The following is a 25402-nucleotide window of genomic DNA, read 5'->3' as shown; positions in this document are numbered from 1 at the left end:
CTGAGGGGGTCCCCAAGGAGGTCCCTGGGGGTCCCTGAGGGGGTCCCTGAGGAGGTCCCAGGGGGGTTCCTGAGGGGGTCCCCAAGGAGGTCCCAGGAGGTCCCTGAGGGGGTCCCAGGAGGTCCCTGAGGGGGTCCCAGGGGGTCCCACAGGTCCTTGTGGGGGTCAGGAGGGTCCGTGGGGTCCATGGATGGCCACGGGGGGATCCCCAAGGGGGTCCTGGGGGGTCCTTGAAGGGGTCAGGAGGGTCCATGGTGGGGGACAGGGGGGGTCCATGGGGTCTTTGAAGGGGTCAGGGGGGTCCATGGGGGGAGTCCATGGGGTCCTTGGGGGTCCATGGATGGCAATGGGGGGGTCAGGGGGGTCCATGGATGGCCATGGGGGGGTCCAGGGGGGTCCATGGGGTCCTTGGGGGTCCATGGATGGCCATGGGGGGGTCAGGGGGGTCCATGGATGGCCATGGGGGGGTCCAGGGGGGTCCATGGATGGCCATGGGGGGGTCAGGGGGGTCCATGGATGGCCATGGGGGGTCAGGGGGGTCCATGGATGGCCATGGGGGGGTCAGGGGGGTCCATGGATGGCCATGGGGGGTCAGGGGGGTCCATGGGGGGTCAGGGGGGTCCATGGGGGGTCAGGGGGGTCCATGGATGGCCATGGGGAGGTCCAGGGGGGTCCAGGGGGGTCCTTGGGGGGTTCAAGGGGTGTCCATGGATGGCCATGGGGGGTCAAGGGGGGTCCATGGGGTCCTTGGGGGTCCATGGATGGCCATGGGGGTCAGGGGGGTCCATGATGGTCCCGGTGGTCCCGGGGTGGTGCGGGTGCGGGCGGGGGTCCCTCAGCTGCAGCAGTAGAGCTCGACGTCGTTGAGGCCGGTGTCGTCGCCGCCGCGCTGGGGGGGCTCCAGGCGGGTGCGCAGGCCGCAGACCCCCGCCCCGGGCGGGCAGGGCAGGCTCCAGTTGCCCCAGGTGCCCTGGGGGCCGCCGCGGCCCTCCAGCAGCGAGCCCCCCGAGCAGATGGCGGCCATGGCGTTGGCGGCCGTGTCGTCCCAGAGCCCGCGCGGCGCCTCCACGCGCAGCCGGAAGGAGACCAGGCGCTGCCCGGGCGGACACGACTCCGGCCGGCTCCAGGCGCCGCGGCTGCGGGGACAGCGGGGGACGAGGTTGGGGTGGGCTGGGGTCCACTGGATGTGGTTGGGTCGTGGGGGTCGTGGTTGGGGTGGGTTGGGCTCTACTGGCCGTGGTTTGGTCTTGGTGGCCGTGGTTGGGTTGTGGTGGTCATGGTTGGGTTGGGTTGGGCTCTACTGGCCATGGTTGGGTCTGGGTGGTTGTGGTTTGGTTGGGCTCTATTGGCCCTGGTTGGGTCGTGGTGGCTGTGGTTGGGCTGGGTTGGGCTCTATTGGCCATGGTTGGGTTGTGGTGGTCGTGGTTGGGTCTTGGTGGCCGTGGTTGGGTTGGGTTGGGCTCTATTGGCCGTGGTTGGGTCTTGGTGGTCATGGTTGGGTTGGGTTGGGCTCTATTGGCCATGGTTGGGTCTGGGTGGTTGTGGTTTGGTTGGGCTCTATTGGCCCTGGTTGGGTCGTGGTGGCCATGGTTGGGTTGGGCTCTATTGGCTGTGGTTGGGTTGGGCTCCATTGGCCATGGTTGGGTCTTGGTGACCATGGTTGGGTTGGGTTGGGCTCTATTGGCCATGGTTGGGTCTTGGTGGTTGTGGTTGGATCTTGGTGGCCATGGTTGGGTTGGGTTGGGCTGGGTTGGGCTCCATTGGCTGTGGTTGGGTCTTGGTGGCCATGGTTGGGTTGGGCTGGGTTGGGCTCCATTGGCTGTGGTTGGGTCTTGGTGGCTGTGGTTTGGTTGTGTTGGTCATGGTTGGGTCTTGGTGGCCGTGGTTGGGTTGGGTTGGCTCTATTGGCCGTGGTTGGGTCTTGGTGATCGTGTTTGGGTTGCATTGGGCTCTATTGGCTGTGGTTGGGTCTTGGTGATCGTGTTTGGGTTGCATTGGGCTCTATTGGCTGTGGTTGGGTCTTGGTGGCCGTGGTCGGGTTTTGGTGGCCATGGTCGGGTTTTGGTGGCCATGGTTGGGTCATGGTGGTCGTGGTTCGCTTGTGGTGGCCGTGGTTGGGTTGTGTTGGGCTCCATTGGCCATGGTTGGGTCTTGGTGGCCATGGTTGGGTTGTGATGGCCGTGGTTGGGTTGGGTTGGGCTCTATTGGCCATTGTTGGGTCTTGGTGGCCGTGGTTGGGTCGTGGTGGCCGTGGTTGGGTCTTGGTGGTTGTGGTTGGGTTGGGCTCTATTAGTCATTGTTGGGTCGTGGTGGTTGTGGTTGGGTTGGGCTCCATTGGCCGTGGTTGGGTCTTGGTGGCTGTGGTTGGGTCTTGGTGGTTGTGGTTGGGTTGTGTCGGCCATGGTTGGGTCATGGTGGCCATGGTTGAGTTGGGTTGGGCTCCATTGGCCATGGTTGGGTTGTGGTGGCCGTGGTTGGGGTGGGTTGGGCTCTATTGGCCGTGGTTGGGTCGTGGTGGCTGTGGTTGGGTTGTGTCGGCCATGGTTGGGTCTTGGTGGTTGCGGTTGGGTTGGGTTGGGCTCTATTGGCCGTGGTTGGGTTGGGTTGGGCTCCATTGGCCATGGTTGGGTCGTGGTGGCCATGGTTGGGTCGTGGTGGCCATGGTTGGGTCTTGGTGGTTGTGGTTGGGTTGGGCTCTATTAGTCATTGTTGGGTCTTAGTGGCCGTGGTTGGGTCATGGTGGCCGTGGTTGGGTTGGGCTCTATTGGACGTGGTTGGGTCTTGGTGATCGTGGTTGGGTTGGGTTGGGCTCCATTGGCCATGGTTGGGTTTTGGTGGCCATGGTTGGGGTGGGCTCTATTGACTGTGGTTGGGTCTTGGTGGCCGTGGTTGGGTCATGGTGATTGTGGTTGTGTCATGGTGGTTGTGGTTGGGTTGAGTTGGACTCCATTAGCCATGGTTGGGTCTTGGTGGCCATGGTTGGGTCTTGGTGGCCATGGTTGGGTCTTGGTGGTTGTGGTTGGGTTGTGACGGCCATGGTTGGGTCTTGGTGGTTGTGGTTGGGTTGGATTGGGCTCTATTGGCCGTGGTTGGGCTGGGTTGGGCTCTATTGGCCATGGTTGGGTCTTGGTGGCCGTGGTTGGGTCTTGGTGGCCATGGTTGGGTCTTGGTGGCCATGGTTGGGCTGGGTTGGGCTCTATTGGCCATGGTTGGGTCATGGTGGCCATGGTTGGGTCTTGGTGATCGTGTTTGGGTTGGGTTGGGCTCCACTGGCCGTGGTTGGGTCTTGGTGGTTGTGGTTGAGTTGGGTTGGGCTCCATTGGCCATTGTTGGGTCGTGGTGGCCATGGTCGGGTTTTGGTGGTCATGGTTGGGTTGTGTTGGCCATGGTCGTGTTGTGTTGGCCATGGTTGGGTTTTGGTGGCCATGGTTGGTTTATGGTGGCCATGGTTGGGTTTTGGTGGCCATGGTTGGGTTGTGGTGGCCATGGATGGGTTGTGTTGGCCATGGTTGGGTTTTGGTGGCCATGGTTGGTTTTTGGTGGCCATGGATGGGTTTTGGTGGCCATGGTTGTGTTTTGGTGGCCATGGTTGTGTTTTAGTGGCCATGGTTGCATTTTGGTGGCCATGGTTGGGTTTTGGTGGCCATGGTTGGGTTTTGGTGGCCATGGTCAGGTTTTGGTGGCCATGGTTGGGTTGTGTTGGCCATGGATGAGTTTTGGTGGCCATGGTTGGGTTGTGTTGGCCGTGGATGTGTTGTGTTGGCCATGGTTGGGTCTTGGTGGCCATGGTTGGGTTGTGTTGGCCATGGTTGTGTTTTGGTGGCCATGGTTGGGTTTCGGTGGCCATGGTTGGGTTGTGTTGGCCATGGTTGGGTTTTGGTGGCCATGGTTGTGTTTTGGTGGCCATGGTCGGGTTTTGGTGGCCATGGTTGGGTTGTGTTGGCCATGATTGGGTTTTGGTGGCCATGGTTGCGTTTTGGTGGCCATGGTCGGGTTTTGGTGGCCATGCTCAGGTTTTGGTGGCCATGGTTGGGTTTTGGTGGCCATGGTCGGGTTTTGGTGGCCATGGTCGGGTTTTGGTGGCCATGGTTGGGTTTTGGTGGCCATGGTTGGGTTGTGGTGGCCATGGTTGGGTTTTGGTGGCCATGGAGTTATTTTGGTGGCCATGGTTGGGTTTTGGTGGCCATGGTTGGGTTTTGGTGGCCATGGTTGGGTTTTGGTGGCCACGCCCGGCCGTCCCCACCCCTCAGCCCCCGCGGTCACTCACGGCCCCTCGCTGGACGTGGCCTCTCCTGCCTTGTCACAGAGCAGCCGGACCCCGTTCAGCCCCGTGTCGTCCCCGAAAAATCCCTTGTGGGGCTCCACCTGCACGGCCCCAAAATTCCTGTCACCCCCCATGTCCCCAAGTCCTGTCACCCCCAATTCCTGTCACCCCCCGTGTCCCCAAGTCCTGTCACCCCAAATTCCTGTCACCCCCCATGTCCCCAAGTCCTGTCACCCCCCCGTGTCCCCAATTCCTGTCACCCCCCACGTCCCCAATTCCTGTCACCCCCAATTCCTGTCACCCCCCCGTGTCCCCAATTCCTGTCACCCCATGTCCCCAATTCCTGTCACCCCCCGTGTCCCCAAGTCCTGTCACCCCCGTGTCCCCAATTCCTGTCACCCCATGTCCCCAATTCCTGTCACCCCCTGTTCCTGTCACCCCCCATGTCCCCAATTCCTCTCACCTCCATGTCCCCAATTCCTGTCACCCCCCATGTCCCCCATTCCTGTCACCTCCCCATGTCCCAATTCCTGTCACCCCCCATGTCCCCAAAGTCCCCTCCTCAGCCCCCCAGCTCCTCCTGTCCCCATCTTGTCCCCGGTGTCCCAAATGTCCCCTCCGTGTCCCCCCACCACCCCTTGTGTCTTTCCTGGTGTCCCCAATGTCCCCCCATGTCCCCTCACTGTCCCCTCCATGTCCCCCCATTGTCCCCTCTTGTCCCCTCCTTGTCCCCCCACTGTCCCCTCCTGTCCCTCCCTTGTCCCTTGTGTGTCCTGTCACCCCCCATGTCCCCAATTCCACGTCCCTCCCTTGTCCCCCCACTGTCCCCTCCATGTCCCCCCATTGTCTCCTCTTGTCCCCTCCTTGTCCCCCCACTGCCCCCTCCTTGTCCCCCCACTGTCCCCTCCTTGTCCCCCACTGTCCCCCCTTGTCCTTGTCCCCTCTTTAGCCCCCCATGTGCCCCCCCATCCCTTCTGTGTCCCCTCCTTTGTCCCCTCTTTGTCCCTCCCTTGTCCCCCTGCTTCTTCCCCCCATGTCCCCTGCGTGTCCCCTCCTTGTCCCCCCATTGTCCCATCTTTGTCCCCTCCCTTGTCCCCTCCTGTCCCCCCATGTCCCCTCTTTGTCCTGTCCCCATTGTCCCCCCGTGTCCCCACCTAGTCCCCCCTTGTCCCCCCTGAATTCCCCCCATGTCCCCAACTTGTCACCCTTTTGTCCCCTCTGTGCCCTCCCCTTTTTGCCCCCCTGATCCCCAGTGTCCCCAGTGTCCCCAATGTCCCCAGTGTCCCCAATGTCCCCAGTGTCCCCTCAGTGTCCCCAAAGTCCCCCCAATATCCCCCATTGTCCCCAACCCCCCAATGTCCCCAGTGTCCCCCATGTCCCTCAATGTACCCCATGTCCCCCCTGTCCCCCCAACATCTCCAATGTCCCCATGTCCCCAGTGTCCCCCCAATGTCCCCAATGTCCCCAATCCCCCCAATGTCCCCACTGTCCCCCCAGTGTCCCCAGTGTCCCCAGTGTCCCCAATGTCCCCCCAGTGTCCCCACCTTGAGCTGGAAGCCGCTGGCGTATCCTCTGCCGGGGCAGAACTCGGGGTCCCCCCAGTGTCCCCACTGTCCCAAACCCCCCCAATGTCCCCAGTGTCCCCACTGTCCCCAATCCCCCCAATGTCCCCCCACTGTCCCCAATATCCCCAGTGTCCCCAATATCCCCAGTGTCCCCACTGTCCCCAGTGTCCCCAATGTCCCCACAATGTCCCCAATCCCCCCAATGTCCCCCACTGTCCCCAATGTCCCCCCAGTGTCCCCAATGTCCCCAGTGTCCCCACTGTCCCCAATCTACTCAATGTCCCCCATGTCCCCCATGTCCCCCACTGTCCCCCATGTCCCCAATCCCCCCAATGTCCCCACTGTCCCCACTGTCCCCAATCCCCCCAATGTCCCCACTGTCCCCAGTGTCCCCCCACTGTCCCCCCTGTCCCCAGTGTCCCCAGTGTCCCACCTTGAGCTGGAAGCCGTTGGCGTATCCTCTGCCGGCAGAACTCGGGGTCCCCCCAATGTCCCCACTGTCCCCACTGTCCCCAATCCTCCCAATGTCCCCAGTGTCCCCCCAATGTCCCCAGTGTCCCCCCAATGTCCCCAATCCCCCCACTGTCCCCACTGTCCCCAATGTCCCCAGTGTCCCAAACCCCCCCAATGTCCCCACTGTCCCCACTGTCCCCAATGTCCCCAATGTCCCCAGTGTCCCCCCAATGTCCCCAATCCCCCCACTGTCCCCACTGTCCCCAGTGTCCCCAATGTCCCCAATGTCCCAAATGTCCCCAATGTCCCCAATCCCCCAATATCCCCCAATCCCCCCAATGTCCCCAGTGTCCCCAATGTCCCCACTGTCCCCAATGTCCCCACTGTCCCCACTGTCCCCACTGTCCCCAATGTCCCCAATCCCCCCAATGTCCCCAATGTCCCCAACCCCCCCACTGTCCCCATTGCCCCCCAGTGTACCCAGTGATCCCAATGTCCCCACTGTCCCCAATCCCCCCAACCCCCCCAGTGTCCTCAATGTCCCCAATGTCCCCACTGTCCCCAATGTCCCCACTGTCCCCCTGTCCCCACTGTCCCCAGTGTCCCCAGTGTCCCCACCTTGAGCTGGAAGCCGCTGGCGTATCCTCTGCCGGGGCAGAACTCGGGGTCCCCCCAGTGTCCCCACTGTCCCCCGTTTGTCACCGACAGCGTGGCCGTGGGGGCGTCCCTGTCCCAGCCCCGCGCCGGGGGGGCCACCAGGGCCACCAAGGCCACCAGGGCCACCAGGGCCACGCGGGGGCGCGGGGACAGAGCCATGGCTGAGCCCCCCCCCGGTGTCACCGCGGGGTTTATAACCCGGGCTGGGGACAGTGACCGCGGGGGTGGCACTGGGAGGGACTGGGAGGGACTGGGAGGGACTGGGATGGACTGGGAGGGACTGGGAGGGACTGGGGGGGGACTGGGGGGGACTGGGAGGGACTGGGAGGGAGTGGGAGGGAGTGGGAGGGACTGGGAGGGACTGGAACAGACTGGGAGGGAACTGGGAGGGACTGGGATGGGACTGGGATGGGACTGGGAGGGGACTGGGAGGGACTGGGAGGGACTGGGATGGACTGGGAGGGACTGGGGGACACTGGCGCTGGTGGTACTGGGCTGTACTGGTCCATACAGGTCCGTACAGGTCCATACTGGTCCGTACTGGTCCATACTGGTTTATACTGGTCTGTACTGGTCCATACTGGTCCGTACTGGTCCATACTGGTGGCACTGGGCTGTACTGGTCCGTACTGGTCCATACTGGTCTGTACTGGTCCATACTGGTGGCACTGGGCTGTACTGGTCCGTACTGGTCCGTACTGGTCTGTACTGGTCCATACTGGTCCGTACTGGTCCGTACTGGTTTATACTGGTCTGTACTGGTCCATACTGGTTTATACTGGTCTGTACTGGTCCATACTGGTCCGTACTGGTCCATACTGGTGGCACTGGGCTGTACTGGTCCGTACTGGTCCATACTGGTCCGTACTGGTCCGTACTGGTCAGTACTGGTTTATACAGGTCCGTACTGGTCCATACTGGTCCATACTGGTCTGTACTGGTCCGTACTGGTCTGTACTGGTCCGCATTGGTCCGTACTGGTGGCACTGGTCTGTACTGGTCCGTACTGGTTTATACTGGTCCGTACTGGTCCATACTGGTTTATACTGGTCCGTACTGGTCGGTACTGGTGGCACTGGTCCGTACTGGTCCATACTGGTCCATACTGGTCCATACTGGTCCGTACTGGTCCGTACTGGTCTGTACTGGTGGCACTGGTCCGTACTGGTCCGTACTGGTCCATACTGGTCCATACTGGTCTGTACTGGTCCGTACTGGTGGCACTGGTCCGTACTGGTGGCACTGGTCCGTACTGGTCCGTACTGGTCCGTACTGGTCCGTACTGGTCCATACTGGTCCGTACTGGTCCATACTGGTCCGTACTGGTTCGTACTGGTCCTTACTGGTCCGTACTGGTCCGTACTGGTGGCACCGGTCCGTACTGGTCCGTACTGGTCCATACTGGTCCGTACTGGTCGCACTGGCCCACACTGGTCCGTACTGGTCCGTACTGGTCCATACTGGTCCGTACTGGTCCGTACTGGTCCATACTGGTCCGTACTGGTCCATACTGGTCCGTACTGGTCTGTACTGGTCCGTACTGATCCATACTGGTCCGTACTGGTGGCACTGGGCTGTACTGGTCCATACTGGTTTATACTGGTCCATATTGGTGGCACTGGTCTGTACTGGTCCATACTGGTTTATACTGGTCCATATTGGTGGCACTGGGCTGTACTGGTCCATACTGGTTTATACTGGTCCATATTGGTGGCACTGGTCCGTACTGGTTTATACTGGTGGCACTGGGCACGGTGTCCCCGTGCGGGGGGAACGACCCAGGGGACACTGGAGGGGGGTGTGGCCATCCCTGTCCCCTCAGTGATGTCACCACCACCGCCCCCTGGGGGTGTGGCCATCCCTGTCCCCTCAGTGACGTCACCACCGCCCCCTGGGGGTGTGGCCCTGCCCCCAGTGACGTCACCACCCCGCCCTCCGTGGGTGTGGCCATCCCTGTCACCCCAGTGACGTCACCACCACCGCCCCTGGGGGTGTGGCCCTGGCCATGTCACCCCAGTGACGTCACCGCCACCGCCCCCCCCGGGGGTGTGGCTGTCCTTATCACCCCAGTGACGTCACTGCCACCGCCCCCCCCCTCCCATTGGCTGCCCCTCCCCCCTCCCCGGGACCTTCTGGGGACATTTTGGGGACACTGGGAGGGACACTGGGATGAACTGGGATGAACTGGGAGTTTATTGAGTTCCACACAGCCCCAGGGGACACCGCAGGGACACTTTGGGGACACTTTGGGGACACTCTGGGGACACTTTGGGGACACCCAGAGCCCCCTGTCCTCCCCAGAGGGGCCATGGGGACACTTTGGGGACATTTTGGGGACACTTTGGGGACACTCTGGGGACACCCAGAGCCCCCTGTCCTCCCCAGAGGGACCCAGGGACACTTTGGGGACACCCAGAGCCCCCTGTCCTCCCCAGAGGGACCCTGGGACACTTTGGGGACACTTTGGGGACACTCTGGGGACACCCAGAGCCCCCTGTCCTCCCCAGAGGGACCCAGGGACACTTTGGGGACTCTTTGGGGACACCCAGGCCACCCAGTGTACCCGCAGAGGGGATCCGGTGACACCTTGGGGACACTCTGGGGACACTGGGAACCCTCTGGGGACACTTCGAGGACCATCTGGGGACACTTTGGGAACCCTCTGGGGACACTTTGGGGACACTGGGGACCCTCTGGGGACACTGGGACCCTTTGGTGACACTGGGACCCCTCTGGGGACACTGGGACCCTCTGGGGACACTGGGGACCCTTTGGGGACCCTCTGGTGACATTTGGACCCCCTGGTGACACTGGGACCCCTCTGGGGACACTGGGGACCCTCTGGGGACACTGGGGACCCTCTGGTGACATTTGGACCCCTCTGGGGACACTGGGGACCCTCTGGGGACATTTGGACCCCTCTGGGGACACTGGGGACCCTCTGGGGACATTTGGACCCCTTGGGGACACTGGGGACCCTCTGGGGACATTTGGACCCCTTGGGGACCCTTTGGTGACACTGGGACCCCTTGGGTGTCCCTTGGTGTCCCTTGGGTGTCCCTTGGGTGTCCCTTGGGTGCCCCTTGGGGACACTCTGGTGACACTGGGACCCCTTGGGTGCCCCTTGGTGTCCCTTGGGTGCCCCTTGGGTGTCCCTTGGTGTCCCTTGGGTGTCCCTTGGTGTCCCTTGGGTGCCCCTTGGGTGTCCCTTGGGTGCCCCTTGGGTGTCCCTTGGTGTCCCTTTGGTGCCCCTTGGGTGTCCCTTGGGTGCCCCTTGGTGTCCCTTGGGTGTCCCTTGGGCGCCCCTTGGGTGTCCCTTGGGTGTCCCTTGGGTGTCCCTTGGGGACCCTTGGGGACACTCTGGTGCCCCTTGGGGACACTGAGGACCCTTGGGGACCTTGGGTGTCCCTTGGGTGTCCCTTGGGTGTCCCTTGGGTGCCCCTCGGTGTCCCTTGGGTGCCCCTTGGGGACCCTTGGGGACACTGGGGACCCTTGGGTGCCCCTTGGGGACCCTTGGGGACACTGAGGACCCTTGGTGTCCCCTTGGTGTCCCCTGGGTGCCCTTGGTGACACTGTCTGTCTGTCACTGCCCGGCCGGCGGCTCCTGCGTCCCCCCCGCCCCGGGGGTCCCGTTGGCCTTGTAGGGGACAGCGGTGGCGCCCTGGGGACTGTCCCCAGCCTCGGCCACCTTGGGGGCGGTGACAGCGGCAGAGGCCACCGGGGAGCCGCCGGTGGCACTTGGGGACAGCTGGGGGGCGGGGGCGGGCGGGGGGGGTGGCGGTGGTGGCAGTGCCACCCTTGGCGTCACCCGCGGCGGGGGGCAGGGACACCACGATGTACTTCTGCACCGTGCCGGTGACGCTGGTGGCACTGCTGGTGGCACTGCTGGTGGCACTGCTGGGGACGGCGGGGGACACCAGTTTGACCAGCGGCTGCACGCTGGGGACGGTGGTGGTGACAGGAGAGGTGGCCGTGGGGGCGGGGGACGTGCTCAGCGTGATCACCTGGGGGACACCGCGGGGTCACCTCCATGTCCCCCCCACCGTGTCCCCAGTGTCACCTTCCCTGCCGCCCACCATGTGCCACCGCTGTCCCCGATGTCCCCTGCCCGTTGTCCCGTGTCACCCTCTGTGTCCCTCCCTGTGTCCTTCCCCCAATGTCCCCTCAATGTCACCATTCCCTTAATGTCCCCAATGTCCCCTCAATGTCACCAGTCCCCAATGTCCCCAATGTCACCTCAGTGTTCTCAATGTCCCCAGTCCACCTAAAACCCCCAATGTCCCCAATCCCCCAATGTCCCCTCAAAGTCCCCAGTCCCTCAGTGTCGCCAGTGTCCCCCCAGTGTCCCCACTGGCCCCTCAGTGTCCCCAGTGTCCCCAATCCCCCCAATGTCCCCAATCCCCCAATCCCCCAATGTCCCCAGCGTCCCCCCCAGTGTCCCCGCTGTCTCCAGTGTTCCCAGTGTCCCAATCCCCTCAGTGTCCCCGCTGTCCCCACTGTCCCCCCGCTGTCCCCAGTGTCCCAATCCCCTCAGTGTCCCCAATCCTCCCACTATCTCCAATCCCCCCACTGTCCCCTCACTGTCCCCAATCCCCCCACTGTCCTCAGTGTCCCCCCGCTGTCCCCCAATCCCCCCCAGTGTCCCTGCTGTCCCCCCGCTGTCCCCAGTGTCTCCCCCATGTCCCCACTGTCCCCGCTGTCCCCACTGTCCCCCCACTGTCCCGCAGTGTCCCCAGTGTCCCCGCTGTCCCACCCATGTCTCCAATCCCCCCCAGTGTCCCCCCACTGTCCCCCCGCTGTCCCCCCACTGTCCCCGCAGTGTCCCTGCTGTCCCCAGTGTCCCCCCAATGTCCCCACTGTCCCCCAGTGTCCCCCCGCTGTCCCCAGTGTCCCCAGTGTCCCTCCGCTGTCCCCCCAGTGTCCCCCCGCTGTCCCCCCACTGTCCCCCCGCTGTCCCCGCTGTCCCCTCTGTCCCCCCACTGTCCCCCCACTGTCCCCGCTGTCACCCCAGTGTCCCTGCTGTCCCCCCAGTGTCCCCAATGTCCCCAGTGTCCCCAGTGTCCCAATCCCCTCAGTGTCCCCAATCCTCCCAATGTCCCCAATCCCCTCAGTGTCCCCACTGTCCCCCCAGTGTCCCCGCTGTCCCCAATCCCCCCGCTGTCACCAATCCCCCCGCTGTCCCCGCTGTCCCCCCGCTGTCCCCCCAGTGTCCCCCCAATGTCCCCAATCCCCCCCACTGTCCCCCAGTGTCCCCCCAGTGTCCCCAATGTCCCCACTGTCCCCACTGTCCCCCCGCTGTCCCCACTGTCCCCACTGTCCCCACTGTCCCCACTGTCCCCGCAGTGTCCCCGCTGTCCCCATTGTCCCCCCACTGTCCCCACTGTCCCCCCACTGTCCCCACTGTCCCCACTGTCCCCATTGTCCCCGCTGTCCCCCGCTGTCCCCCCGCTGTCCCCCCACTGTCCCCACTGTCCCCTCACTGTCCCCCCGCTGTCCCCCCGCTGTCCCCGTACCTGCTGGCTGGCGCTGCTGGCCGAGGACATGACGATGAACTTGGGGGGGGGCGGCGAGGGCTGGGTGGGGGTCCCGGGGCGGCCGGGGGCCAGCGTGGGGACAGGGACGGGGACAGGGACGGGCAGGGCGATGGCACTGGGGACCTTGATGATGCTGGGGGGGCGCGGGGGGGCCCCCGGCGCCTGCGGGGCCTGGGACAGCGTCAGCGTCGGGCGCGGCTGTGGGGACAAGGGACAGCGTTAGGGGGACAGTGGGGACATTGGGGACATTGGGGACATTGGGGGGATTGGGGACAGTGGGGACATTGGGGATACAGGGACAGCGTCAGCGTCGGGCGCGGCTGTGGGGACAAGGGACACAGTTAGGGACAGCGTTAGGGACATTGGGGACAGTGGGGACATCGGGGGGATTGGGGACATTGGGGACAGTGGGGACATCGGGGGGATTGGGGACATTGGGGACATTGAGGACATTGGGGACATTGGGGGATTGGGGACATTGGGGACACAGGGACAGCGTCAGCGTCGGGCGCGGCTGTGGGGACAAGGGACACAGGGGGACAGTGGGGACAGTGGGGACAAGGGACAGTGTTAGGGACATTGGGGACATTGGGGACATTGGGGACACTGGGGACAGGGGGGACACTGGGGACACAGGGACAGCGTCAGCGTCGGGCACGGCTGTGGGGACAAGGGACAGCGTTAGGGGGACATTGGGGACAGTGGGGACATTGGGGACATCAGGGGGATTGGGGACATTGGGGACACAGTTAGGGACATCAGGGACAAGGGACACAGGGACATTGGAGACATGGGGGATTCGGGACAAGGGACACGGTTAGGGACATTGGGGACAAGGGACACAGGGACATTGGGGACACAGGGGATTGGGGACATTGTGGGGACTGGGGGATTGGGGACACAGGGACAGCGTTGGGCACGGCTGTGGGGACAAGGGACAGCGTTAGTGACACTGGGGACATTGGGGACACAGGGACAGCGTTAGAGGGGACACTGGTGACATGTCCCCCAGTGTCACCTGGGTGATGGTCAGCGTGGTCCTGGTCACCTGCTGGGCCTGCAGGGCCACCTGTGCCCCCCGTGTCCCCACTGTCCCCAATCCCCCACTGTCCCCATGCAGTTCAATTCCCCCATTGTCCCCACTCCCCCCAAGTGTCCCCAATGTCCCCAAGTGTCACCTGGGTGATGGTCAGCGTGGTCCTGGTCACCCGCTGGGCCTGCAGGGCCGCCCGTGCCCCCCGTGTCCCCATTGTCCCCAGTCTCTATTCAGTTCAAACCCCGCAGTGTCCCCAATCCCCTCAATCCCCCCAGTGTCCCCACTCCCCCCAATGTCCCCAAGTGTCCCCAAGTGTCACCTGGGTGATGGTCAGCGTGGTCCTGGTCACCCGCTGGGCCTGCAGGGCCACCCGTGCCACCCGTGTCCCCGCTGTCCCCACTGCCCCCAAACCCCCGAACACCCCCAATCCCCCCACTCCCCCCAATGTCCCCAATGTCACCTGGGTGATGGTCAGCGTGGTCCTGTTGACCTGCTGGGCCTGCAGGGCCACCTGTGCCCCCCGTGTCCCCATTGTCCCCAATCCCCCGCTGTCCCCATGCAGTTCAATTCCCCCCATTGTCCCCACTCCCCCCATTGTCCCCAAGTGTCCCCAGTGTCACCTGGGTGATGGTCAGTGTGGTCCTGGTCACCTGCTGGGCCTGCAGGGCCACCCGTGCCCCTTGTGTCCCCATTGTCCCCAGTCTCCCATTCAGTTCAAACCCCCCAATGTCCCCAATCCCCCCACTCCCCCCAATGTCCCCCAATGTCCCCAAGTGTCACCTGGGTGATGGTCAGCGTGGTCCTGTTGACCTGCTGGGCCTGCAGGGCCACCTGGGCCCCCCCTGTCCCCACTGTCCCCAAACCCCCAGTGTCCCCAATGTCCCCATGCAGTTCAATCCCCTCAATCTCCCCACTCCCCCCATTGTCCCCAATGTCCCCAATGTCACCTGGGTGATGGTCAGCGTGGTCCTGTTGACCTGCTGGGCCTGCAGGGCCACCCGTGCCCCCCGTGTCCCCATTGTCCCCATTGCCCCATTCAGTTCAAACCCCCCAATGTCCCCAATCCCCCCACTCCCCCCAATGTCCCCATTGTCCCCAATGTCCCCAATGTCACCTGGGTGATGGTCAGCGTGGTCCTGTTGACCTGCTGGGCCTGCAGGGCCGCCTGGGCCCTGGCCTTGACCACGTGGGAGCAGAGCAGCCCCCCCAGGTACCCGAAATCGCCGCGGTAGCACTCGGGGCTGTCGGGGGGCGGGCGCGCCTTGGCCAGCACGGGGGCACAGTGCTTCTGTGGGGACAACAAGGGGACATCATTGGGGACATCAGAGTGACATCAGAGTGACACCATCAGCATGGCCAGCACGGGGGCACAGTGCTTCTGTAGGGACAAGGGGACATCATTGGGGACAGCAGAGTGACATCAGAGTGACACCATCAGCATGGCCAGCACGGGGGCACAGTGCTTCTGTGGGGACAAGGGGACATTGGGGACATCAGAGTGACATCAGAGTGACACCATCAGCATGGCCAGCACGGGGGCACAGTGCTTCTGTGGGGACAAGGGGACATTGGGGACATCAGAGTGACATCAGGGACACCATCAGCATGGCCAGCACAGGGGCACAGTGCTTCTGTGGGGACAGCAGAGTGACATTGGGGACATCAGAGTGACATCGGGGACACCATCAGCATGGCCAGCACAGGGGCACAGTGCTTCTGTGGGGACAGCAGAGTGACATTGGGGACAGCAGAGTGACATCAGGGACACCATCAGCATGGCCAGCACGGGGGCACAGTGCTTCTGTGGGGACAGCAAGGGGACAGCAGAGGGACATCATTGGGGACAGCAGAGTGACATCATCAGCACGGCCAGCACAGGGGCATAGTGCTTCTGTGGGGACAGCAGAGTGACATTGGGGACATCAGAGTGATATCATCAGCATGGCCAGCACGGGGGCACAGTGCTTCTGTGGGGACAGCAGAGTGACATTGGGGACATTGGGGACAGCAGAGGGACATCAGAGTGACACCATCAGCATGGCCAGCACGGGGGCACAGTGCTTCTGTGGGGACAAGGGGACAGCATTGGGGACAGCAGAGTGACACTGGGGACATCAGAGTGACACCATCAGCATGGCCAGCACGGGGGCACAGTGCTTCTGTGGGGACAAGGGGACATCATTGGGGACAGCAGAGTGACATCAGGGACATCATTGGGGACTTTGGGGACATTAGGGGGATTGGGCACACAGCTTGTTCCTATGTGTCCCCAATGTCCCCAGGGTGTCCCCAAGGTGTCCCCAATCCTCCCAACGTCCCCAATCCCCCCAATGTCCCCAAAATGTCCCCAATCCCTCCAATGTCCCCAGGGTGTTCCCAATGTCCCCAATGTCCCCAGGGTGTCCCCAATGTCCCCAGGGTGTCCCCAATGTCCCCAGTGTCCCCAGGGTGTCCCCAGGGTGTCCCCAGGGTGTCCCCAGGGTGTCCCCAATGTCCCCAGTGTCCCCAGGTCTCACCAGCAGCAGGCTCTGCACGTGGTCGGCCCCGATGCGGTCGATGGTGCTCACCCCGTGTCCCCAATGTCCCCAATGTCCCCAATGTCCCCAAGGTGTCCCCAATGTCCCCAGGGTGTCCCCAGGGTGTCCCCAATGTCCCCAGTGTCCCCAGGTCTCACCAGCAGCAGGCTCTGCACGTGGTCGGCCCCGATGCGGTCGATGGTGCTCACCCCGTGTCCCCAATGTCCCCAATGTCCCCAATGTCCCCAAGGTGTCCCCAATGTCCCCAGGGTGTCCCCAGGGTGTCCCCAATGTCCCCAGTGTCCCCAGGTCTCACCAGCAGCAGGCTCTGCACGTGGTCGGCCCCGATGCGGTCGATGGTGCTCACCACCGGCCCTTCCAGAATGTTCCGCACGCGCTCGCCCTCGGCCGGCAGCCGCGGCAGGATCAGGGTCTTGATCACCTGGGGACAGCCAGGGGACACTCAGGGGACAGTGGGGACACTGGGGACAGTGGGGACAGTGGGTGGATTGGGGACAGTGGGTGGATTGGGGACAGTGGGGGGATTGGGGACACTGGGGGGATTGGGGACACTGGGGGGGTTGGGGACACTGGGGGGACATTGGGGCCCTTGGGGGGATTGGGGACACTGGGGACAGCCAGGGGACAGTGGGGACACTGGGGACACTGGGGACACTGGGGACAGCCAGTGGACAGTGGGGACAGTGGGGACACTGGGGGAGTTGGGGACACTGGGGGGATTGGGGACATTGGGGGGATTGGGGACATTGGGGACATTGGGGACAGAGGGGGACAGTGGGGATATTGGGGACATTGGGGACAGTGGGGACAGCCAGGGGACAGTGGGGACAGTGGGGACATCATTGGGGACATTGGGGGAGTTGGGGACATTGGGGACATTGGGGACATTGGGGACATTGGGGACAGAGGGGGACAGTGGGGACAGCCAGGGGACAGTGGGGACATTGGGGACATTGGGGACATCATTGGGGACATTGGGGGAGTTGGGGACATGGGGGACATTGGGGACAGCCAGGGGACAGCCAGGGGACAGTGGGGGATTGGGGGGATTGGGGACATTGGGGACATTGGGGACATTGGGGACACTGGGGACATTGGGGACATTGGGGGGATTGGGGACATTGGGGGGATTGGGGACATTGGGGACATAACACAGGTGACAGAGGTGTCACACGGGATGCCAGGAGGTGCCCCAAGGTGTCCCAGGTGTCCCCCAAGTGTCCCCAAGGCGACCCCAAGGTGTCACAGGAAGTGTCCCCAGGTGTCCCAGATGTGCCTAGGTGTCCCCAAAATATCCCCCAGGTGTCCCCAGGTGTCCCCATCTGTCCCCAATGTCCCCAAGGTGTCCCCAGTGTCACTCACGTCGTGGCCCAGCTCGGCCAGCCCCGCGATGGAGCCGTAGCGCGTGGTCCAGGGCGTCTTGTCATCCACCCAGCTCTGCGGGGACACCCCAAAGAGATCACCCCAAATACCGACCCCACAGATCACCCCAAACCCCACAGATCACCCCACAGATCACCCCAAACCCTGACCCCAAAGATCACCCCAAACCCCAAACCCTGACCCCAAATCCTGACCCTGACCCCAGAGATCACCCCAAACCCCAAAACCTGACCCCAAATAACTGACCCTGACCCCAAACCCTGACCCCAGAGATCACCCCAAACCCTGACCCCAAATACCTGACCCTAACCCCAAAGATCACCCCAAATACCGACCCCAAACCCTGACCCCAAAGATCACCCCAAACCCCAAATACCTGACCCCAGAGATCACCCCAAACCCTGACCCCAGAGATCACCCCAAACCCTGACCCCACAGATCACCCCAAACCCTGACCTGAGAGATCACCCCAAACCCTGACCCCACAGATCACCCCAAACCCCAAACCCTGACCCCACAGATCACCCCAAACCCCAAACCCTGACCCCACAGATCACCCCAAATACCGACCCCACAGATCACCCCAAATACCAACCCCACAGATCACCCCAAATCCTGACCCCACAGATCACCCCAAACCCCAAACCCTGACCCCAAATCCTGACCCTGACCCCAGAGATCACACCAAATACCCACCTCTGACCCCACAGATCACCCCAAATACCAACCCCACAGATCACCCCAAATCCTGACCCCACAGATCACCCCAAACCCTGACCCCAAATAACTGACCCTGACCCCAAAGATCACCCCAAACCCTGACCCCAAATAACTGACCCTGACCCCACAGATCACCCCAAACCCCAAACCCTGACCCCAAATCCTGACCCTGACCCCAGAGATCACCCCAAACCCCAAAACCTGACCCCAAATAACTGACCCTGACCCCAAAGATCACCCCAAATACCGACCCCAAACCCTGACCCCACAGATCACCCCAAATACCAAACCCCACAGATCACCCCAAACCCTGACCCCACAGATCACCCCAAACCCTGACCCCACAGATCACCCCAAATAACTGACCCCAGAGATCACCCCAAACCCCAAACCCTGACCCCAAATTCTGACCCTGACCCCAGAGATCACACCAAATACCCACCTCTGACCCCACAGATCACCCCAAACCCCAAACCCTGACCCCAGAGATCACCCCAAACCCCAATTAACTCACCCCAAACCCCGACCCTGACCCCAAACCCTGACCCCAGAGATCACCCCAAACCCCAACCCCAAACCCCGACCCTGACCCCAAACCCTGACCCCAAATACCTGACCCTGACCCCAAAGATCACCCCAAATACCGACCCCAAACCCTGACCCCACAGATCACCCCAAATACCAAACCCCACAGATCACCCCAAATAACTGACCCCAGAGATCACCCCAAACCCTGACCCCACAGATCACCCCAAATACCGACCCCAAATCCGGACCCCACAGATCACCCCAAACCCTGACCCCAAACCCCGACCCCAAACCCTGACCCCAAATAACTGACCCCAGAGATCACCCCAAACCCCAAAACCTGACCCCACAGATCACCCCAAACCCCAAACCCTGACCCCAAATAACTGACCCTGACCCCAAACCCTGACCCCCAACCCTGACCCTGACCCCAAACCCTGACCCCAAACCCTGACCCCAAAGATCACCCCAAACCCCAAACCCTGACCCCAAATAACTGACCCTGACCCCAAACCCTGACCCCCAACCCTGACCCTGACCCCAAACCCTGACCCCAAACCCTGACCCCAAAGATCACCCCAAACCCCAAACCCTGACCCCAAATAACTGACCCTGACCCCAAACCCTAACCCCAAACCCTGACCCCACAGATCACCCCAAACCACAAACCCTGACCCCAAACCCTGACCCCAGAGATCACCCCAAACCCCAAACCCTGACCCCAGAGATCACCCCAAACCCCAGAGATCACCCCAAACCCCAAACCCTGACCCCAAATAACTGACCCTAACCCCAAACCCTGACCCCAAACCCCAACCCTGACCCTAAATCCTGGCCCCAAACCCTGACCCCAAAGATCACCCCAAACCCTGACCCCAAACCCCAAACCCCAAATCCTGACCCCAAATCCCGTTCCTGACCCCAAACCCCACCCTGGTGAAGGTTTTGGTGACACAGCACTGGATGTTGGTGGTGCTGAAGTTCTCGCACCCCAAATCCCCATTCCTGACCCCAAATCCCATCCCTGACCCCACAAATCCCCAAAATCCCATAAATCCCATTTCTGACCCCACAAATCCCATCCCTGACCCCATAAATCCCATAAATCCCCCAATCCCCACCTTGGTGAAGGTTTTGGTGATGCGGGACTGGATGTTGTTGGTGGTGGTGCTGAAGTTCTTGCACACCTGGGCCCATCCCGATCCCACACCCCAAATCCCATCCCTGACCCCACAAATCCCCAAAATCCCATAAATCCCCAAAATCCCCGTTCCTGACCCCAAATCCCCGTTCCTGACCCCAAATCCCCGTTCCTGACCCCAAACCCCACCCTGGTGAAGGTTTTGGTGACACAGCACTGGATGTTGGTGGTGCTGAAGTTCTCGCACCCCAAATCCCCATTCCTGACCCCAAATCCCATCCCTGACCCCACAAATCCCATAAATCCCATAAATCCCACCCCTGACCCCATAAATCCCATAAATCCCCCAAACCCCACCTTGGTGAAGGTTTTGGTGATGCGGGACTGGATGTTGTTGGTGGTGGTGCTGAAGTTCTTGCACACCTGGGCCCATCCTGATCCCACACCCCAAATCCCCGTTCCTGACCCCAAATCCCATCCCTGACCCCATAAATCCCATAAATCCCATAAATCCCCCAAACCCCACCTTGGTGAAGGTTTTGGTGATGCGGGACTGGATGTTGTTGGTGGTGGTGCTGAAGTTCTTGCACACCTGGGCCCATCCTCACCCCACACCCCAAATCCCATTCCTGACCCCACAAATCCCATCCCTGACCCCATAAATCCCCCAAAATCCCATAAATCCCATTTCTGACCCCAACTCCCCGTTCCTGACCCCAAATCTCACCTTGGTGAAGGTTTTGGTGACACAGCACTGGATGTTGGTGGTGCTGAAGCTCTCGCACCCCAAATCCCATCCCTGACCCCAAATCCCATCCCTGACCCCATAAATCCCCAAAATCCCATAAATCCCATAAATCCCCCAAACCCCACCTTGGTGAAGGTTTTGGTGATGCGGGACTGGATGTTGTTGGTGGTGGTGCTGAAGTTCTTGCACACCTGGGCCACCAGGCGGGCGGCGAAGTCCCGCAGGGCCCAGTGGTTGTCAACATCTGGGCGCAGGCACAGCTGGCGGCTGACGATGCACGTCATCACCGCCGGGATCAGCTCGTGCAGCTGGGGACACAGGGGACATCGTTGGGGACAGGTTTGGGACAGTTTGGGACACTTGGGGACAGGTTTGGGACAGGTTTGGGGACAGGTTTTGGCTGGCCACATCTGGCCGCAGGCACAGCTGGCGGCTGACGATGCACGTCATCACCGCCAGGATCAGCTCGTGCAGCTGGGGACAGAGGGGACACTTGGGGACACTTGGGGACAGGTTTGGGGCACTTGGGGACAGGGTTGGGGCACTTGGGGACAGGGTTGGGGCACTTGGGGACACCTGGGGACAGGTTTGAGGCACTTGGGGACACTTGGGGACAGGTTTGGGACACTTGGGGACAGGTTTGGGACACTTGGGGACAGGGTTGGGGCACTTGGGGACACCTGGGGACAGGTTTGGGGCACTTGGGGACAGGTTTGGGACACCTGGGGACACTTGGGGACAGGTTTGGGACACTTGGGGACAGGTTTGGGGACAGTTTTTGGGTGGCCACATCTGGGCGCAGGCACAGCTGGCGGCTGACGATGCACGGCAGCACCGCCGGGATCAGCTCGTGCAGCTGGGGACACAGGGGACACAGGGGACACTTGGGGACACTTGGGGACAGGTTTGGGACACCTGGGGACACTTGGGGACAGGTTTGGGACACCTGGGGACAGGTTTGGGGCATCTGGGGACAGGTTTGGGGCACTTGGGGACACTTGGGGACAGGTTTGGGGCACTTGGGGACACTTGGGGACAGGTTTGGGGCACTTGGGGACAGGTTTGGGACACCTGGGGACAGGTTTGGGACAGGTTTGGGACACTTGGGGACAGTTTGGGGACAGTTTTTGGGCTGGCCACATCTGGCCGCAGGCACAGCTGGCGGCTGACGATGCACGGCAGCACCGCCGGGATCAGCTCGTGCAGCTGGGGACAGAGGGGACACTTGGGGACACCTGGGGACAGGGCTGGGACAGGTTTGGGACACCTGGAGACAGGTTTGGGACACTTGGGGACACTTGGGGACAGGTTCAGGGCACCTGGGGACAGGTTTGGGGCACCTGGGGACACTTGGGGACAGGTTTGGGACACTTGGGGACACTTGGGGACAGGGTTGGGGCACTTGGGGACAGGTTTGGGACACCTGGGGACACTTGGGGACAGGTTTGGGGACAGTTTTTGGCTGGCCACATCTGGCCGCAGGCACAGCTGGCGGCTGACGATGCACGGCAGCACCGCCGGGATCAGCTCGTGCAGCTGGGGACAGAGGGGACACTTGGGGACACTTGGGGACAGGGCTGGGACAGGTTTGGGACACCTGGAGACAGGTTTGGGACACTTGGGGACAGGTTTGGGGCACTTGGGGACACTTGGGGACAGGTTTGGGACACTTGGGGACAGGTTTGGGGCACTTGGGGACACTTGGGGCACTTGAGGACAGGTTTGGGGCACTTGGGGACACTTGGGGACAGGTTTGGGGCACTTGGGGACACTTGGGGACAGGTTTGGGGCACTTGGGGACAGGTTTGGGACAGTTTGGGACACTTGGGGACAGGTTTGGGACACCTGGGGACAGGTTTGGGGCACCTGGGGACAGGTTTGGGACACCTGGGGACAGGTTTGGGGCACCTGGGGACAGGTTTGGGACACTTGGGGACAGGTTTGGGGCACCTGGGGACACTTGGGGACAGGTTCAGGGCACCTGGGGACAGGTTTGGGGCACTTGGGGACAGGTTTGGGGCACCTGGGGACACTTGGGGACAGGTTCAGGGCACCTGGGGACAGGTTTGGGGCACTTGGGGACAGGTTTGGGGCACTTGGGGACAGGTTTGAGACACATGGGGACAGGTTTGGGGCACCTGGGGACACCTGGGGACAGGTTTGGGGCACGTGGGGACACTTGGGGACAGGTTTGGGGCACTTGGGGACAGGTTTGGGACACCTGGGGACACTTGGGGACAGGTTTGGGGACAGTTTTTGGGTGGCCACATCTGGGCGCAGGCACAGCTGGCGGCTGACGATGCACGGCAGCACCGCCGGGATCAGCTCGTGCAGCTGGGGACACAGGGGACACTTGGGGACACTTGGGGACAGGGCTGGGACAGTTTGGGGACAGGTTTGGGACACTTGGGGACAGGTTTGGGACACTTGGGGACACTTGGGGACAGGTTTGGGCCAGTTTGGGACCCTTGGGGACAGTTTTGGGACGCCTGGGGACAGGTTTGGGACACTTGGGGACACTTGGGGACAGGTTTGGGACACCTGGGGACAGGTTTGGGGCACCTGGGGACAGGTTTGGGACACTTGGGGACAGGTTTGGGGCACCTGGGGACACTTGGGGACAGGTTTGGGGCACTTGGGGACAGGTTTGGGGCACTTGGGGACAGGTTTGGGGACACTTGGGGCACTTGGGGACAGGTTTGGGGCACTTGGGGACAGGTTTGGGACAGTTTGGGACACTTGGGGACAGGTTTGGGACACCTGGGGACAGGTTTGGGGCACCTGGGGACAGGTTTGGGGACAGTTTGGGACACTTGGGGACAGGTTTGGGGCACCTGGGGACAGGTTTGGGGACAGTTTGGGACACTTGGGGACAGATTTGGGGACAGTTTTTGGGCTGGCCACATCTGGCCGCAGGCACAGCTGGCGGCTGATGATGCACGGCAGCACCGCCGGGATCAGCTCGTGCAGCTGGGGACACAGGGGACACTTGGGGACACTTGGGGACACCTGGGGACAGGTTTGGGGCACTTGGGGACACTTGGGGACAGGTTCAGGGCACCTGGGGACAGGTTTGGGGCACTTGGGGACAGGTTTGGGACACTTGGGGACACTTGGGGACAGGTTCAGGGCACCTGGGGACAGGTTTGGGACATTGGGGACAAGAGGTGACACTCAGGTGACACCCAGGTGGCACAGGTGACGTCACTCAGGTATTTCTCCAGGTACAGGGTGGGGCTGTCCATCAGGGACAGGTGAGCACAGGGAGGTGTCGGGCAGTGACAGGAGGGGACAGGGGCTGACAGGAGGGGACACAGGTGACACAGGGGGTGACCCAGGTGACACAGGTGACACCCAGGTGACACCCAGGTGACACTCAGGTGCCGTCACTCAGGTATTTCTCCAGGTACAGGGTGGGGCTGTCCATCAGGGACAGGTGAGCACAGGGAGGTGTCGGGCAGTGACAGGAGGGGACACAGGTGGCACACAGTGACAGGAGGTGACCCAGGTGACAGGAGGTGACCCAGGTGACACCCAGGTGACACTCAGGTGACACAGGTGACGTCACTCACGTATTTCTCCAGGTACAGGGTGGGGCTGTCCATCAGGGACAGGTGAGCACAGGGAGGTGTCGGGCAGTGACAGGAGGGGACACAGGTGACACAGGTGACACACAGTGACAGGAGGGGACACAGGTGACACACAGTGACAGGAGGTGACCCAGGTGACCCAGGTGATACTCAGGTGACACCCAGGTAACACTCAGGTGGCACAGGTGACGTCACTCAGGTATTTCTCCAGGTACAGGGTGGGGCTGTCCATCAGGGACAGGTGAGCACAGGGAGGTGTCGGGCAGTGACAGGAGGGGACAGGGGTGACAGGAGGGGACACAGGTGACACCAGTGACACAGATGACACCCAGGTGACCCAGGTGACGTCACTCACGTATTTCTCCAGGTACAGGGTGGGGCTGTCCATCAGGGACAGGTGAGCACACGGAGGTGTCGGGCAGTGACAGGAGGGGACACAGGTGACAGGAGGTGACACAGGTGACACAGGAGGTGACACAGGTGACACAGGTGACACAGGTGACACTCAGGTGACACTCAGGTGACGTCACTCACGTATTTCTCCAGGTAGAGGGTGGGGTTGTCCATCAGGGCCTTCACCATCCTCATCAGGTAGATGAGCAGCGCCAGGTTGTTCTGCACCACGTTCACCCGCACCTGGGGACGGCAGGGGACACTGGGGACACTTGGGGACACTTGGGGACATTGGGGGGACACTTGGGGACAGTGGGGGGACACTGGGGACAGGCAGGGGACACTGGGGACATTGTGGGGATTGGGGACATTGGGGACAGTGGGGACCTTGGGGACACTGGGGACATTGGGGACACTTGGAGACATTGGGGACACTGGGGACATTGGGGACATTGGGGACACTGGGGACATTGGGGGGACACTGGGGACATTGGGGACACTTGGGGACATTGGGGACACTGTGGGGACAGCTGGGGACACTTGGGGACATTGTGGGGATTGGGGACATTGGGGACACTGTGGGGACATTGTGGGGACACTGGGGGGACAGGCAGGGGACATTGGGGATATTGGGGACACCATGGGGACATTGTGGGGACACTGGGGACATTGGGGACAGGCAGGGGACATTGGGGACACTGGGGACATTGGGGACACTGGGGACACCGTGGGGACACTGGGGACATTGGGGACAGTGGGGACATTGTGGGGACACTGGGGACATTGTGGGGATTGGGGACATTGGGGACACCGTGGGGACATTGGGGACACTGTGGGGACATTGGGGACACTG

General features: G+C 62.2%; 2 protein-coding genes across 2 annotated transcripts; both read right to left on the bottom strand.

Annotated features, from left to right (window-relative positions):
- Positions 1-470: 470 nt before the first annotated feature.
- On the bottom strand, positions 471-7098 carry LOC311166095 (vitelline membrane outer layer protein 1 homolog; the record flags this gene model as incomplete). The annotated part of the gene is made up of 3 exons (XM_084227572.1): positions 471-1136; positions 4268-4365; positions 6901-7098. 3 exons carry the CDS (start codon positions 7096-7098, stop codon positions 836-838), a joined length of 597 nt encoding a protein of 198 aa, XP_084083698.1. The 3' UTR covers positions 471-835.
- Positions 7099-10394: 3296 nt separating this feature from the next.
- Positions 10395-24792, bottom strand: LOC311166097 (transcription initiation factor TFIID subunit 6-like; the record flags this gene model as incomplete). Its single annotated transcript, XM_084227574.1, is given in 8 exon segments — positions 10395-10702; positions 10704-10943; positions 12453-12671; positions 14624-14797; positions 16342-16467; positions 17409-17483; positions 20692-20874; positions 24691-24792. Coding segments are annotated over 8 exon segments (1299 nt in total), but the record flags the coding sequence as incomplete, so codon positions are not given.
- Between the last annotated feature and the right edge of the window lie 610 nt (positions 24793-25402).

Source organism: Fringilla coelebs (assembly GCF_963513975.1).
Source record: "Fringilla coelebs genome assembly, contig: SCAFFOLD_362, whole genome shotgun sequence".
Taxonomy (NCBI): Eukaryota; Metazoa; Chordata; class Aves; order Passeriformes; family Fringillidae; genus Fringilla; species Fringilla coelebs.
Note: the sequence above shows the minus strand (reverse complement) of the source record. Positions and strands in the feature narration are given on the sequence as shown.